We start from the raw sequence: 17,469 nt of genomic DNA on the forward strand, positions 1-17,469 counted from the left end.
AATCTGTTTTACTCTGTATAAAGCTTCTACAGGGTAAACTCATAAATTGTCCGCCCTCTATAACACTGATAGAGAGATATGCACAGCTGTTTGCTCCCCCAGGTATTAAACACTTACTCTGGATTAATTAATAAGTAAAAGTGATTTTATTAAGTATAAAAAGTAGGATTTAAGTAGTTCCAAGTAATAACAGACAGAACAAAGTAAGTTACCAAGCAAAATAAAATAAAACACGCAAGTCTAACCCTAATGAGTTAAGAAACTGAATACAGGTAAATCTCACCCTCAGATGTTCCAATAAGCTTCTTTCACAGACTAGACTCCTTCCTTGTCTGGGCCCAATCCTTTCCCCTTGTACACTCCTTTTTAGTTCCAGGTCAGGTGGTAACTAGGGGATTTCTCATGACTGGCAGCCCCCCCCTTCCCTTTGTTCTCTTCCACCCTCTTTTATAGCTTTGGCACAATGCAGGAATCCCCACCCCTCCTTCTAAAGCACCAGGTTTAAGATGGATTCCAATATCCTGTGACATGGTCACATGTCCTGTGAGACCTCATTCTTCATTCTTCCAGGGCTGGCCTGCAGGTACACAGGGAGGTTTGCAAATAAACAGAGCTATTTACAACCAATTGTCCTAGTCAATGGAAGCCATCAAAATTCCAAGCCACCATTAATGGCCTACACTTCGCATAATTACTATAGGACTTCAGAGTAATACTTCATATTTCTAGCTTCAGATACAAGAATGATACATTCATACAAATAGGTTGAACACACTCAGTAGATTATAAGCTTTGTAATGTTACCCTTCAAGAGACCTTTTGCATAAAGCATATTGCAGTTACATTATATTCACACACAAACATATTTCCATAAACATATGGCATGCAACACCACAACTATTTCATTAGGAGGGTGGTGAAGCACTGGAATGGGTTACCTAGGGAGGCGGTGGAATCTCCATCCTTAGAGGTTTTTAAGGCCCAGCTTGACAAAACCCTGGCTGGGATGATTTAGTTGGGGTTGGTCCTGCTTTGAGCAGGGGTGGACTAGATGACCTCCTGAGGTCTCTTTCAACCCTAATCTTCTATGATTCTATAATCATATAATCTTTATTGGACCAACTTCTGTTGGTGAAAGAGATAAGCTAGTTAGTTCAATAAAAGATATTGCCTCACCCACTTTGTCTTTCTCACATCCTTCTAATGTTATTTTACCCTTTGTACTCCAAATGAAAAAAGCTTTTTTGCCTGAGAACATTTTAAAACACCAATCCTACAATTTTCTTTCACGGAGGATAGGTCAATCAATGGTTATTAGCCAGGATGGGCAGGGATGGTGTCCCTAGCCTCTGTTTGCCAGAAGCTGGGAACTGGCGACAGGGGATGGACCACTTGATGATTACCTGTTCTATTCATTCCCTCCAAAACACCTGGCACTGGCCACTATCAGAAGACAGGATACTGGGCTAGACAGACCTTTGGTCTCACCCAGTATGACTATTCTTATGTTATGTTCCTATGTCCATATCACACTATGTTCCTTTGTATGTTTTAAAATTCTGTTTTTAAATTATTCAACCTGTTCATCTAGCACTGAAGAAAGGCTCACTGGTTTGGAATTCCCAGGACCATCCTTCAACCCATCAAAAAAAGACAGGTCCAACATGTGATACCATCCAGCCCTCTTGTATAATGGCTTATTTAAATGAGAATGTCTGTATTTTTGTTCAGAGTTCAGCTATTTTATTGTCAAGTTCAAAATCTTTGGCTATACTATGCCAGGTAGGTTCCTCTGTGCTTCAACAATTTGTTCCAGCACCCCTCTGAAGATGAGGGTGCCTAATTTTTAAAGATCTGGAACAGCACTCGGGCAATTTTTTATTATAGCTTTCGTGACAGCAAAACCTGCGGAAAGACATTACAACTTTCATTCTAACCCTGCTTTCACTACCATCCCTCCCTGAAAAAAGGTGTCTACTTACTTTGAACATACGAGGTGCCACGTGAGAGTGTCTCCCAGACCACATCTGCTTAATAAGCTCTGCATATGCTTCTGCAATTTCTCCTCTCATCCCCAGAGGATTGTCGTGATTTATTTCAGCCTCATATCTATCTTCCAGGAAATACTCAGTCAGAGGTGGGGTGTTACTCAAACACTGAAATAAAAAAAAAAACATTTACAAAGCTCATGTCATTGTCTAGGACAGTAAACTCCTATGAGAAGGAAGTAATGCAACAGTCCAACTTTCACATCAGTACATATGTGAAATGACAAAACCTTTTTAAAAGCTCATGTGAAAGTAGACAGAACAAAGTATTTAAAAGGAACAATGAAAGTTTTGAGTCTACAGCTCTCTCACAATTTAGTAAAACAGAAAGCCTCTTATTGAGATACAATGTAAGCAATGCAACTCAAACAATATAGGCCATATAAAAGAGTTCACAATATTCCAACTTCTCTTCCAAGGGTAAAAAGTGTAAATACACCTCTATCCTGATATAACGCTGTACTAGGGAGCCAAAAAATCTTACCGTGTTATAGCTGAAACCGCATTATATCGAACTTGCTTTGATCTGCCAGAGTGCACAGTCCCACCCCCACAGAGCCCTGCTTAACCATGTTATATCCAAATTCGTGTTATATTGGGTCACGTTATAACAGGGTACAGGTGTATCAGCACTTTGCTAAGGCTATTGCTGAAGCAGAGATGCCCCTTTAATGCACAGCTTCAGTTCATGTCACTTACAGTTTAATGAAGAGTTACCTTCTGATCTACAATTTCTCCACCTTGTCTCCAATCCCAGCACTAAACACATAGCACTCGGCGTGCCTAACAGCAGCAGTGAAGCTAGCCTCTGCTTAAACAGCATACCTAGCTGTTTTCAGGAGTGTGTCTGTTAGAGGTTTTCCACCCCACTGAACTCCTGCAGCCTGAAACGAGGCCTAAAAGATACTATATAATTGTAAAGTATCAGAGAGGTAGCCGTGTTAGTCTGGTTCTGTAAAAGCAGCAAAGAATCCTGTGGCACCTTATAGACTAACAGACGTTTTGCAGCATGAGCTTTCGTGGGTGAATGCCCACTTCGTCGGATGCAAGAGTGGAAATTTCCAGGGGAAGGTAAATATAAGCAAGCAAGAAGCAAGCTAGAGATAACGAGGTTAGATCAATCAGGGAGGATGAGGCCCTGTTCTAGCAGTTGACGTGTGAAAACCAAGGGAGGAGAAACTGGTTCTGTAGTTGGCAAGCCATTCACAGTCTTTGTTTAATCCTAAACTGATGGTGTCAAATTTGCAGATGAACTGAAGCTCAGCAGTTTCTCTTTGAAGTCTGGTCCTGAAGTTTTTTTTGCTGGAGGATGGCCACCTTAAGATCTGCTATTGTGTGGCCAGGGAGGTTGAAGTGTTCTCCTACAGGTTTCTGTATATTGCCATGGACACATATCTGTGTCCATTTGTAAATGGACACATATCCGATTTGTGTCCATTTATCCTTTTCCTTAGAGACTGTCCAGTTTGGCCGATGTACATAGCAGAAGGGCATTGCTGGCATATGATGGCATATATTACATTGGTGGATGTGCAGGTGAATGAACCGGTGATGGTGTGGCTGATCTGGTTAGGTCCTGTGATGGTGTCGCTGGTGTAGATATGTGGGCAGAGTTGACATCGAGGTTTGTTGCATGGATTGGTTCCTGAGCTAGAGTTACTATGGTGCGGTGTGTAGTTACTGGTGAGAATATGCTTCAGGTTGGCAGATTGTCTGTGGGCGAGGACTGGCCTGCCACCCAAGGCCCGTGAAAGTATGGAATCATTGTCCAGGATGGGTTGTAGATCCCTGATGATGCGTTGGAGGGGCTTTAGCTGGGGACTGTATGTGATGGCCAGTGGAGTCCTGTTGGTTTCTTTCTTGGGTTTGTCTTGCAGTAGGAGGTTTCTGGGTACACCCCTCCATCAACCTCAGCCTGGACCAATCTACACGGGAGGTCCACTTCCTAGACACCACGGTGCTAATAAGTGATGGTCACATTAACACCACCCTATACCGAAAACCTACCGACCGCTATGCCTACCTTCATGCCTCCAGCTTCCATCCCGGACACACCACAAGAGCCATTGTCTACAGGCAAGCACTAAGGTACAACCGTATCTGTTCTAACCCTGCAGACAGAGACCAACACCTAGAAAATCTCCACCAAGCATTCTCAAAACTACAGTACCCACACGAGGAAATAAGGAAACAGATCAACAGAGCCAGACGTGTATCCAGAAACCTCCTACTGCAAGACAAACCCAAGAAAGAAACCAACAGGACTCCACTGGCCATCACATACAGTCCCCAGCTAAAGCCCCTCCAACGCATCATCAGGGATCTACAACCCATCCTGGACAATGATCCCACACTTTCACAGGCCTTGGGTGGCAGGCCAGTCCTCGCCCACAGACAACCTGCCAACCTGAAGCATATTCTCACCAGTAACTACACACCGCACCATAGTAACTCTAGCTCAGGAACCAATCCATGCAACAAACCTCGATGTCAACTCTGCCCACATATCTACACCAGCGACACCATCACAGGACCTAACCAGATCAGCCACACCATCACCGGTTCATTCACCTGCACATCCACCAATGTAATATATGCCATCATATGCCAGCAATGCCCTTCTGCTATGTACATCGGCCAAACTGGACAGTCTCTAAGGAAAAGGATAAATGGACACAAATCAGATATGTGTCCATTTACAAATGGACACAGATATGTGTCCATGGCAATATACAGAAACCTGTAGGAGAACACTTCAACCTCCCTGGCCACACAATAGCAGATCTTAAGGTGGCCATCCTCCAGCAAAAAAACTTTAGGACCAGACTTCTAAGAGAAACTGCTGAGCTTCAGTTCATCTGCAAATTTGACACCATCAGTTTAGGATTAAACAAAGACTGTGAATGGCTTGCCAACTACAGAACCAGTTTCTCCTCCCTTGGTTTTCACACCTCAACTGCTAGAACAGGGCCTCATCCTCCCTGATTGATCTAACCTCGTTATCTCTAGCTTGCTTCTTGCTTGCTTATATTTACCTGCCCCTGGAAATTTCCACTCTTGCATCCGACGAAGTGGGCATTCACCCACGAAAGCTCATGCTCCAACACATCTGTTAGTCTATAAGGTTCCAAAGAACTCTTTGCTGCTTTTACAGATCCAGACTAACATGGCTACCCCTCTGATACTTGACACAGTGGAATGGAGAATATGAAAAGGGAGCACTCTATCCCATGTGACACCTTTCTCCCCACTCTATCTATAGCAATTTTCCTCATTTGTACTGAGATTAAAGATGCATGAGTAGCCAACTTCTTTAACACAGTAGAACATCTCTAACCTACACGAACGGGGGAACTCTTGTGTAAAGTACCAGAGGTGGGAGCAATACAGTGATGCTGTGGTCCCCGCAAAACAACATGGCAGGGAGGGGTGTGTACCAACCCCTGGACCTGCCCCACTCAATGAATCTGAAGATTACCCATGTACAGTTGGTCTTCCCTCCTCCTAGCTGCTCCTCCTCCCTGGTGCTGAGATACTTTCTGTAACCCAGTGACTCTAGGAATCAGCATTGAGCAGGGTAGGGAGGCTTTTAGAAGCTACCCTCCTGCTCTCTTCGACTCTGCCGTTTGTGTGTGCCTGGCATAGAGTCCAGGTACAGCGAGGGAATGCAATTGCTGAACATGGGGAAATCACATGTACATTTTACCCGACAATGAGATGGAAATATTGTCAAAAAAAGAAAATTGACAGGGTTTAAAAACAAAAAATACCTTATCTTGAATCTCTGTCCCCATCACCTCTTACCTGTATGCAACCTATTTAGGCTAGACGCTCTTCAGGACAGCTAATGGTCTTCTAACAGACCTATAAAGTGCCTAACACACTTTGGGGTGCTATATGAGAGCAGGTGTGCAATGAATCCATGGGGATAAGGCGTGAAGTGGATTCTTTTCAGCCCTTTACCTGTAATGCAGAGTTCATGAAGCAGGTGTTTCCCAAGTTACTGAGCCCACAGATGCCGGGCTGTGACAGGGAAGGGGACTCCCTGCAGCTGTAGGAGTTGTAGGAGAAGCCAGAGACTCTGGAAGAAGAAAACAACAATTTTTTATCTAGACCACACCAGTCCACATTTCACCCATCACAGCAATGTTTACGATTTGCATCAAATGCTATTCCTTCTTACTGGTGCTTTTTCATATATTTCTGCTCCTCCATATTTGTTAGTTTTGACATCTCATTTAACTCTGATTACGGGCAGGTCTGATGTTTACTGTAACAATGTATCTTCTATATCTATTCAGGCTGCTTTTCTTTGACCATTTACCTCTAGTACTTTATCACAATATTTTCCTCAAGCGTATGGTGCCTACAATCCTTTATCACATTATACAGACATATGCAGGTAAGCTACTACTTTGCAAAAGTTGATGAACGTTTTATGGTCTCTGCCTTGTGAAGTGGCTATCACAGCCAAAGAATGGGACACAAAACATCTGAGAGGGAGAATAGGTGTTGGAGTAAGTGCTAGTTTTCCATGCAGTTGGGCTAGAGTGGGGCAAGTGTTACTTTCAACAACTGCTTGAAAATGTAAGTAGCCAGGGGTAACAGGGAGGACACATAAAGGTAGTCAGAGGAAGGAGAGGGGGAAAGAAAAGCATTCCTGCTCTTACCCCCTGCCAAGGCTGGAGCTGGTCAGTCCATAGGAGTTATTGCTATCACCATTTGCAAAGGCAGAAGAGACAGACATTGAGGAATAAGAATTTACTGATGATTCTGAAGTACTAGTAAAATTTCTGCTAGTTGCAGTGCTTGATCTGGGAGAAAGGAAAGAAGCAGAAACAATGCCACCAGTTTTTGCAAACCCCAGACTCTGGCACTCTGAAATAAAGGTCACTTCTGATTGAGAATTTACAATCTTAACCTGTTAGTATCTGCATTTCCAAAACACTAGTCTGGAACAAGGGGTCAATCTAGGGCATCACAAGTGAGAGGCAGAAACAATAAGCCAATCATACGCAAGAAGAGGCCCCAGATGGCATAAGCACAGGAAGTTTGGACTGAGTGGCTAGTAGGCTCTAAACAGCCTGGTGCACTAAGAAATTAAACCCTCTAAAAATAATAAAACCTTTTCCCTAAATAAACAACAGTCTACCAAACAAAACACCTCTCTTTAAAACCCACTCTAACTATGCAGGTAAGAAACCAACCGCAGACTAAGAAAGGCGGGCACTACCTAACTTGGGCCAAGTACAGCATGTAAAACTACATGCTTCATGGCTAAGTGGTGTACGCAGGAACCCAACACAAGCAGTTTGTAGCACTCAGAGCCCAGGTGCACCATCTTGAGGTGAGAGTGGGTGAACTGGAGGAGCAGAGAGATAGAACTGCTTATATGGGGTAGTCAGTAGGTGGACCGTAAGCCAAATCTGGACCGCCAGGTGCTTTTGAATGGACAGAGACATCCTTTTATTAACTTATGATTATCATTATTGTTCTTGTTTTTGTATTATTTTCTCGGAGTCTAGACTTGGACCAAAAAATTTGGACCTTGACAAAAAATAATTTATTACCAGGGTGGATAAAAATCAATGATTAAAAAATAAATAAATAAATAAATAAAAGGGTTCTTCCTCGAAAAAATCCAATTTAAATAAAAAAAAATCAATCTAAAGATAGTTTTAATTAAGATACATTATAGCTCAAAGATATCTCATTATGGAATAGGAATTATAAATTCGAGTTCTATAGTATGAGACAATATAGTCATGTAATGTTTAAGAAAAGATTTGTAAAATAAGTTCCGATAGTTCATGGATTAGGGACCCAATCTTATGGGGTTCCAGGGGCTTCTGTATAGATTATTTAGGTTAATCTTTCTATCTACCCAATGGGACTCAGTGCTCAGTCTAGACATACCATCAGAGAAGCTTAGTTTTGCAGTTCTCAAACTGTGGATTTGTCTCTCAAGAGATAACATGCGTGTCAACAGCAAAAATGTTTTTAAATAAATAAATAAATAAATAGAGGTGAGAAATAACAGACCTCAACCCTATTGTCCCTCTGCAATTCTGTGTACATACCTCTCTCTAAAAGTGAAACGTTTCAAAAAGTTCAATGAATAGAAGACTGTTGGGAATGGAATAGATCTGGACAAGGAGAAGTCTGGAGATAAATGTGAGAAGGGGGGGACAGGCAGCAGAAACAAAAGTGAGCAGCATATTCCAGAAGTCTTGAGGTCTTTCTGAGTGTAGCCTTCATTGATTTGAGATCTACCATACCATTCTCTCGCTAGAATGGAAAACCTATAATGACAGCAGGCCGTGAAAGAGACCCAGTTTGGGAATATTTTAATGAAGTTTCTCTACCTGTGGGTAAGACAGGCATGTGTGCTAAATACAAACAGTACAACAAAGAAATGCAAGGCCTGCTTGCCCAAATGAAAAAACATTATGAGAAATGTTCCTTCTCAGGAGGAAGCTGCACTGAAGACGATGTAAGGAACATGTCTGAATATGCAGGATCTTCAGGTTAGTAAACTTTATTTCATACTTCTTTCTTAAGGACTGCCTGTCTGCCTTCTGGACTATTCTTGAATTCTCATGTTTGAGCAAAAAATATAGTAGTTACTCTATTGTAGATGCAGTTGTGATAAAAAAATAAATAGCTGAAATAGGCAGATCTTCCTTTTACAATTTCACCTTGAAAGTGAGCAGTATGGTAATAATAATTAAATAACTGCATTGACTTATTTTGTTTAGGAGACTCCATCCTCAACATACAGGATTCTGAAAGACTATCCACCATCAAGATCACCATCATTTTCTATAGTTTCAGAGTTATCTGCCAATGATAGTGTTTCAGTCACATCATGTATGTCACAGAGCCACAGTATATTACCCGTAGCAAAAAGAAAAAAAAAACTCCACCATCCAGAAACAACTATAGATAAATTTGTGATAAGAACCAGCTTATTACAAAAAGAGGTACCGTCTATACTAGTTCATAAGCCCAATATTTTAGGTAAAAACATGACACATCAAAGAGTGGGGGTTGCCTTATAAACGGGTCTACACCAAAATTTGACGATTTTAAACTCTATGGAATCACTGAATATCTAATACATTGTCGTTTTGTCTACCTGGAGCATTTACAGGCATGGAGCCCCTCAGCTCCTTGTGGCCGTGGTTCGCCGTTCCCAGCCAATGGGAGCTGCAGGAAGTTACGTTATTTTTAAAAGAAAAACCTTGCCTAAAAACATGAAATATCCTGCTGGCGTCATCGTACATGCACACAAAAAGGGATGGATGGATGAAAGTGCAATTACTGAATGGCTGGGAAAAGTGTGGAATAAGAGACCAGGAGCACTTTTCAAGAAACCTGCTATGCTTGTTTGGGACATGTTCAGGGCACACAAGACGGATGAGGTGAAAAATGTGGCCAAAAATATGAAAACTACTTTGGCTGTAATACCTGGAGGCTTAACTTCAGTTCTACAACCGTTTGATGTCTGCCTGAACAAATCCTTTCAGGACAGGCTACGCAAAATATGGTCTGAATAGATGTGCTCAGGCATGGCGAAGTTGACAAAAGGCAGGAATCTTATGAAGCCCAAAATCAATCTGGTCACCCAGTGGATCAAGGACGCGTGGGTGTCCATTCCCTCGGATAGAAAAATCCTTTAGGAAATGCTGTATCAGCAATGTACTCAACGGCTCAGACGATGATGCCATATTTTATGATGAGACAACAGAGGTTGATGATGAGAAGGAATCTGAGTCTGAAGAAAACACTGCTGACATCTACGATGACAATGCAGGTGCAGCTGTGACTGAAGCCAAGTTTAATGAACTGTTTGGTAAATCAGAGACTGATTCAGACTTTGAAGGATTTTAAGACTCTTTAAAGTCTCATATTGTTCTAAGTTACTTTTTTTAAATATCCATTTACTGACTTTAAATATTGACTGTAATTTTGAAGGTGAATACATATTTGTTCAGTTATTATAACAACAACAGGTTTTAAGTTACATTACATTAAAATAATTCTAGCAAAACTTCTGAGTGTTTCTTGTGACGACAGCTTTTAAAATATAGCAGGGATCGGAAAACTCTGGCTCCTGGCCCATTAGGGTAAGACACTGGCAGGTCGGGATGTTTTATTTATTTGGCAGGAGGCACGGAGCTCCTCAGCTCCCAGTGTCTGCAGTTTGCCATTCCCAGCCAATTGGAGCTGCGGGAAGTGGCCACACCGTGGACAATGGGAGCAGAGGGGCTCCATACCTGTGAACGTTCCAAGTAAACAAAATGTCCAGGCCTGCTAGTGGCTTACCCTAACGGCCAGGACCCAAAGTTTGCCAACCCCTGAAATATAGGGTCGGCTTATGAAAGGGTCATGCAGTTTTTGCTATTTTTACCTAACCATCTTGGGGGGTCAGCTTATAAACGAACAGGCTAATGAACAAGTATATATAGTAATTAATGAAAAAATTGCCCCGTTTGTTTATGCAACAAACTCTCTTTTCCGTATGATTGAGAACCCACACTTCATTAACATGGTTCAGTCATTAAGACCAGGATACAGTCCACCCAACGGAGCAAACGTCGCAGGGAAATTGCTGAATAAAGTGTATGAAAGAGAAATTGAGCAGCGTGCAACAGGTCTAGAGGGTGAAATTGTTAACCTGAGTCTTAATGGGTGGAGCAATATCCACAATGATCCTGTTGTTCCGTTCTTCTGTTGTCACACAAGCACATACGTCTTCCTTACAGAAACAATTGATACATCAGAAAATGCACACACAGCAGAATACTTCCAAGATGCAGCAGTAAAAGCTATAACAAACTGCGGGAAAAAATTCAAATGCCTAACTCTCCCACAAGACATGCGATGGAACTCAGTAATGGACTGTTTTGACCTCTATATCAAGAACTGGCCTAATCTGATGACAGTTTGTGAACAAAATCGTGAAAAAATAGATGGCACTGTCACAGCCAAAGTTCTCAACAGAAATGTTGAACACATGCGGAGTACCCTGAAACCTATTTCTGTAGCCTTGAACAAAATGCAGGGAAATAGCTGTTTTATTCCTGATGCTGTTGAAATTTGGAAGGAACTGAGTAAGATCTTAAAAAGAAAAATAGGCAATGACAGAGTTAAATTACAAGTAGTAATAAAACAAATGGGACAAGCACTATCGCCAGCTCATTTGCTTGTAAATATTCTCAATACTCGGTACTAGGGTCAAACCCTAACTGCTGAAGAAGAGGAGTTGGCTATGACATGGACATCCAGCAATCGTCCCTCCATAATGCCAACTATAATAAACTTCAGAGCTAAGGGTGAACCATTCAAGATATATGTTTGCTGATGATGTTTTAAAGAAAGTCACACCAGTGAAGTGGTGGAAGTCACTTAAGCACTTGGATTCAGAGACTGTTGAAGTGATAATTTCACTTTTAACAGCAGTAGCTTCTTCTGCAGGTGTAGAAAGAATATTTTCCTCCTTTAGACTAATTCATTCCAAATTGAGAAATCGTTTGGCACCTAAAAAGCAGGAAAGCTTGTTTTCTTTTCCATATTATGAACAAACAGGAAAATGAAGGTGAAGATGACTGAGTTAGACGCAGAAGCCAATATTTTAAGTTTCTCATGTTGACCTGGTAAAAGTCAACTTAATTTTTGTGGGTGGTTTTTTTTTTTTAATATTTCATTTAATTATTTTAGTTAAAAACAATTTTAACAAAAACAAACCTGATTTTTAAAAACGTGAATGTTTAACTAAATTCAAAAATTCATATGCTTGTTTTGTTAAAATATTATAAGTTTGCTGTCTAAGAAAAAAAATCCAGAATAAAGCAAACATTGTTGCTTTAGTTAAATAAAACAATATAAATGTTGTCTGGAGATTTTCTCTGCATGGCAAGAAAATCCTCCAAATATTAATGATTAACCTGTTGAAATGGAGATAGTTCACCTCCCAATGACTTCATAAATATCTGCTTCAATTACCTTTGCTAAATGAAATAACAAATCATTCATTTTCTGATATAGCTGTAAAACTAATCTGAAAAAATTTCAAAATAAATCACTTTAAAAATGTTTAAAATGAAATTAAACCTACATCTCTCTCTGAGTGGTGAAGAATATGTATTAAGGTTATAACAACCAACAAGAATGCACTTTTATGTAGAAATCCATGATTATATCAAGTCTTCCTGACTAGTGATTTAAATCAAATCCACCCTTAACATTGGTGAGCGCACACACCTCAGAACAGACTCCCTCAATCCACCAGCTGAGGAAGCCAGTCTCACGATGAAAGGGCACTTAAGAGGAATGGAATGGCACACACAGTTAGATGAGACCCTCCTTCCAACCAGCGGAATTGAAGAATCCCTCACATGCTGAGAAGGTTGCTTCAGATGTAATTATAGTAGGGAGACACAGGCAGGCTGGGGCAACAGGGGATTGAATTGTCAGGAATGTAGATAGAGCTGGGCAAAAAATTTTGGATGAATTACCAAAAAGTGTTTTGATTCCAAAACTTTAGTTTTGGCTATAACTAAACGTTTTTATTCAATTTTTTTTTGACTTTTCAATTCACCAAAGAATTCTGAAAAACATTTTCAGCTGAATATGAAACTTTTTTATTTATTTTCAAAACTGCCAGAAAACCAAAAAAATCCCATTATTTGTCCATCTCTAGCAAATAGAACTGTGAACCCGACACTATGACTTGTCTGCTTGGTGCAAAGGTGGTAGATATTATGAGACACTGAGATGGAATTCCGGTGAGTGCTGAAGAGGAGCCTGTGGTTTATGGGACATGTTGGTATCAGTGATGTAAGGACATGTAAAAGAAAAGTCTTGGAAGTGAGATTTAGACTGCTAGATAGAAGACTTTGTCCCAAGATCTCCAAGGCAGCTTTCTCTGAAATGCTTCCAGTTCCATACAGAGGCCCAGAAGACAGAGGGAACTGCAGAGTCTCAATACATAATTGAGAAGATGGTGCAAAGAAGAGAAGATTAAGTTTATTGGACACCATGGAACATCTGGGTGAGGTGGAACCTATACAGAAGAGATGGACTCCACCTAAATTGGAATGGGACCAGGCTGCTGGAACATAAAACAACACATTGGAGGAAAATTTAAACTGAATGCTGGAAGGAGCTGAGCAGCACATAAGTCAAAAGCCCATTAAGATGTTGAACATACAATGGTATTTGTAAATCCAGTAAAGGGTAGGGTGCAAATTGCAACTGAACTAGAGCAGTGACAGGATAAGAACATAGAGGCAAATTCTGCAAAATCAACAGGGTGCCAGATCAAGGAGTTAAATAAAACAGGCATCTAGTCAAGAACAAGAACTATAAGTGTCTATATACATATGCAAGAAGTTTAAAAGCAAATATCAGAGACCTAGAACGCCTACCATGGACAAGGACCTTGATAAACAGACATTACAGAAACATGGTGGAATGAGAAAAACCAAAGGTATTCTGAAATACTTGCTTACAAACTGTACAGAAAAAGACAGAAGGCTGAACAGGTGGGGAAGGAGCACTGGATGTTAGGGATTCCATAGAATCTAGTGAGATAAAAATTCTGACTGAAGACCATCACACAGCTGAATCTATATGGATACAAATCCCAAGCTTTCAAAATAGAAATATATTAGTGAAGCTATACTACTTGCCTCTGGATCAATAAAGAAACCCAATGCACAATGCTGAGGAAGATCAGTGAGGAAACAAGATCCCACAAAACTATAATTGTGGGCATTAACTATCTACTGTACATATAACCTGGTCAAACAGCACAACAGTATCAAATTTAGAGAAAATTTCAAGACTTTTCATATATCCATAGACCCCAAAAACAGAAGGGACCTTAGTGATCATATAGGAGGTCAGACTAGATAACAGAGATCATAGAACTTCTTCCAAAAATTCCTACAGCATAAACTTTAAACAATTGCTTCTTGGAGCAGCTAGTTCTACAGCACACAAGGGAAGAGGTTACTTCTGACTGTGTCTTAAGTAACACAGAGGAACCAATTCAAGAAGTGACAGCAGCTGAGTCACTAAGTAACAGTAACCACAATATAACTAGGTTCAACATCCAAAGAGTAGGTGATATACCAAAAAGTGATGCAGTGACACTGTTCTTTAGAAAAGAAGATTTCAATAAAATGAGGTGGTCAGTCAAAAAGTGCTCAAAGCTGAAATAAAAAAGTAAAATCCCTAGATGTGGCTTGGATGCTACTAAAAAGAACCCAGAAGACAAGAGTACTGTTGTGCAAAAAAGGAAGTAGGAAGGCAAGGAGTAAACCATTGCAGCTAAATGGCAAGGGTTAAGAGGCTACTCAAGCCAAACAGAAATCCTTCTACATTTGAAAATATAACCTTTATGAAGCCAATAAACAGGAACTTAACAACTGCTATAATTTATGTAAGAGGGAAAATAGAAGGACCAAAATAAAATTCAAAGAGCAAATGACTAAAGGTATAAAAACCAAGAGATACTTTAAGACGACCAGAAGCAGGATGCCTAGAAACAATCAGTTGGTCCATTGGATCACCAAGAGTTAAAGGCAGCCATCAAGGAAGTAAGGATGTTTCCAAGAAGCTAAATAATTCCTTTCCATCAGTCTTAACCACTGAGAATTGGAAAGATTCCTCCCCAGACCTGCTCTTTCCTGGTTTCAAAGATGAGATGCTGTCAGAGATAGAGAAACAGATATAAACAGGTGTAAAGCAAAATAATAATTTAAAATGCAGTAAGTCACAAGGCCCAGGTGGTACATCCAAGAGTTCTGAAGGAACTGAAGTATGAAGTAAACAAGCTGCTAACAAAGACCTGTCATCTCTCATTAAAAACATCTACTGCTCCAAAGGATTGGAAGACGGCAAATGTAGTCACATTCTAAAAAAGTTAAAGGTGTGATCTGCACAATTATAGACCCATAAGCCTTCCATCTGCACCTGAAAAATTGGTTATATTGGTAATCAAACAGAATAATAACACATCTAGAAGTTCATGATTCAACAGCGTCTACTGAGTCTGGATTCTGCAAGGGAAAAATCATGGCTGACCTAATGTCTTCGAATTCTTTGAGCGCGTAAGGTAAAGAAGCAGCAGCATATAAAGGAGAGCCATCTGATATAACTTATTTATGTTCCAAAAGGCCTTCAACAAGGTCTCACACAATAGGCTACTAAAGAATCTAAATCATCATAGGGCAAGAGGCAAAAATAGTGTCTTGGATCAAAAAGGAGCTAGGATAGAAATTTAAAGAGGAGGAGTAAAAGGTCAATTTTCATCATGGCAAAAGGTGAATGGTGCAGGCCTCAGGGTAACGTACTAGAGCCCGTGTTATTTAATATATTTATCAATGATCTGGAAAGGGCAGTGAACAGTGGGGTAACAAAATCTGCACATGACACAAAGTTATTTAGGTTAGTCAGAGCCAGAGAGGACTGCAAGGAACTTCAGAGAGATCCAAACAAGCTAAAGGAATGGGCAGCACGGTGGTAAATTAAATTTGAAGTCAACAAATGCAAAGTAAGGCACATTGGAAAAATTAAAACTAACCTTACATTTATGGGGTTCTGAATTAACTACATCAACCCAAGAAATGGACCAACTGTAAACACCTCAATGCATAGGTGCCAACTTCCCCTCTTTCCCATGGGTGCTCAACTCCCCCACTCTGCCCCTGCCGCCACTCCACCCCTTCCATGAGGCCCCCCTGCCCCGCTTCTTCCCACCCCTTCCCCGCCCCCATTCTAACCCCTTCCCCAAAGACCCCACCCCAACTCCGCCTCCTCCCTGTCAATATTCCAACTCCTTCCCCAAATCCCTGCCCCGCCTCCTCCCCTGAGCACACCACATTCCCACTCCCCCTCTCCCCCTCCCCCCCCGGAGCATGCTAACACCGCCAAACAGCTGTTTGGCGGCAGCCGGGTGGGAAGCGCTTGGAGGTAGATGGAGGAGAGAGGATGTGGCACACTCAGGGGGGAAGTGGGGGCGGAGGAGGTGGGATGGGAGGGAGGGGAGCTTGGCTGCCGGTGGGTGCAAAGCAGTAAGTCAACAACTGACGCGCTCCCATCGACTCCACTTGTGCTTCTCGTTCTGGTGGAATACCGGAGTCGACGGGAGAGCGCTCAGCGGTCGATTTATCGCGTCTATACTAGACACGATAAATCGACCCCCACTGGATCGATTGCTGCCTGCCAATCCAGCGGGTAGCGTAGACAAGCCCTTTGACAAAGAAAGTGCAACTTGCCTGAAGCCACACAGTGAATCAGTGGCAGAGCCAGGATTAGAATTTGGGAGTCAGATGGTCCCAGCCCCATGGTTCCTCCTCCAGAACACACTAACTTAATGGCACAAATGCTGAGCATTCACAGCACCCCATAACTTCAGCTACAGTTCAGAGTGCTTCACACTCCTGGAAAATCAGGCCCCCAGTGTCTTCTCTTGAACTGAGAAAATGTGTCTGCCTACCAAACTGTTGATTTAAGTGACCTGCTCTAATGTTCCAGACATATAGAATTCTGTGGCAGAGGCAGGAACAGAACTGAGTTCCCCTGTGTAATATTCACCTGCCTTAATCACAAGACCATCTTTCTCTTCCTCCAGTCCCCCGTATCTTCACACCTTCAACTTCTGCTAATCAAGAAGCGGTCCTACAGACAACAGCCTCCTTCGCTATACAACTGTTCAATTCCCCGAGCTTCATCTGTCCTTTATATACCAACTGAGGCACTGGTCCAGCAGAAAAGAAAATATGATCATGTAATGAAAGATTATATCATAACGCATACACACAAGGAGGCAGAAATAAAATTTCCCTGCATCCTTAGTTCTGGCATTTCCTAACTTTCAGTGTGTTCAATTTTGCAATGAGAAATACTTTTTTTTTTTTTTTGGGGGGGGGGGGGGGGGGGAAATTTAATTTCCTACTTTTTTAAAATAGAAAAAAGGGGGAAAAATCTGTTCTATAAATTCTATTATGTGCACCCTCCCTCCCTCCATCAGATTATGAGCAGGATTTCAACCCCTCTCCTCTCGGCAGGATATGCAGACCTGGGCCAAGAAGTTTATTATTAGGGCTCTTGGTTAATTGCAGTTAACTCACACGACCAACTCAAAAAAATTAAATCGTGATTAATCACAGTTTTAATCACACAGTTAAACAACAGACTACCAATTGAAATGTATTAAATATTTTTGGATGTTTTTCTACATTTTCAAATATATTGATTTTAGGGCTGTCAATTAACTACTGATTAAGGCACAGCACAATTAACATGTTAATTTTTTTTAACGCATGTTAATCGCAGCAGGGCAGCATAGGCTGCTCCAGAGACGCAGTAACACAAGCCGCCACTGGAAGGCAGATGGAAAGAGAAGAGG

At 41.3% G+C, this 17,469-nt stretch overlaps 1 protein-coding gene across 4 annotated transcripts in view; it reads right to left on the reverse strand.

Annotated features, from left to right (window-relative positions):
* The window catches only part of USP4 (ubiquitin specific peptidase 4), a 147,768-nt gene that overhangs the window by 86,494 nt on the left and 43,805 nt on the right, over nt 1-17,469 (reverse strand). For 3 of the 4 annotated variants that reach the window (XR_005601232.1, XM_039547004.1, XM_039547006.1), the window contains exons 7-9: nt 6,719-6,862; nt 6,012-6,129; nt 1,983-2,156 (exon numbers count right to left, since the gene is read on the reverse strand). Coding sequence is in view for 3 of the 4 variants with exons in the window: in XM_039547004.1 (XP_039402938.1) it covers nt 1,983-2,156; nt 6,012-6,129; nt 6,719-6,862 (436 nt within the window). In the remaining variant the exon portion in view is untranslated. The remainder of the gene's footprint in view (nt 1-1,982; nt 2,157-6,011; nt 6,130-6,718; nt 6,863-17,469) is intronic. The other variant, XM_039547005.1, reaches the window with a different exon arrangement.

This window comes from Mauremys reevesii, linkage group 7 (genome assembly GCF_016161935.1).
Source record: "Mauremys reevesii isolate NIE-2019 linkage group 7, ASM1616193v1, whole genome shotgun sequence".
Lineage (NCBI taxonomy): Eukaryota > Metazoa > Chordata > Testudines > Geoemydidae > Mauremys > Mauremys reevesii.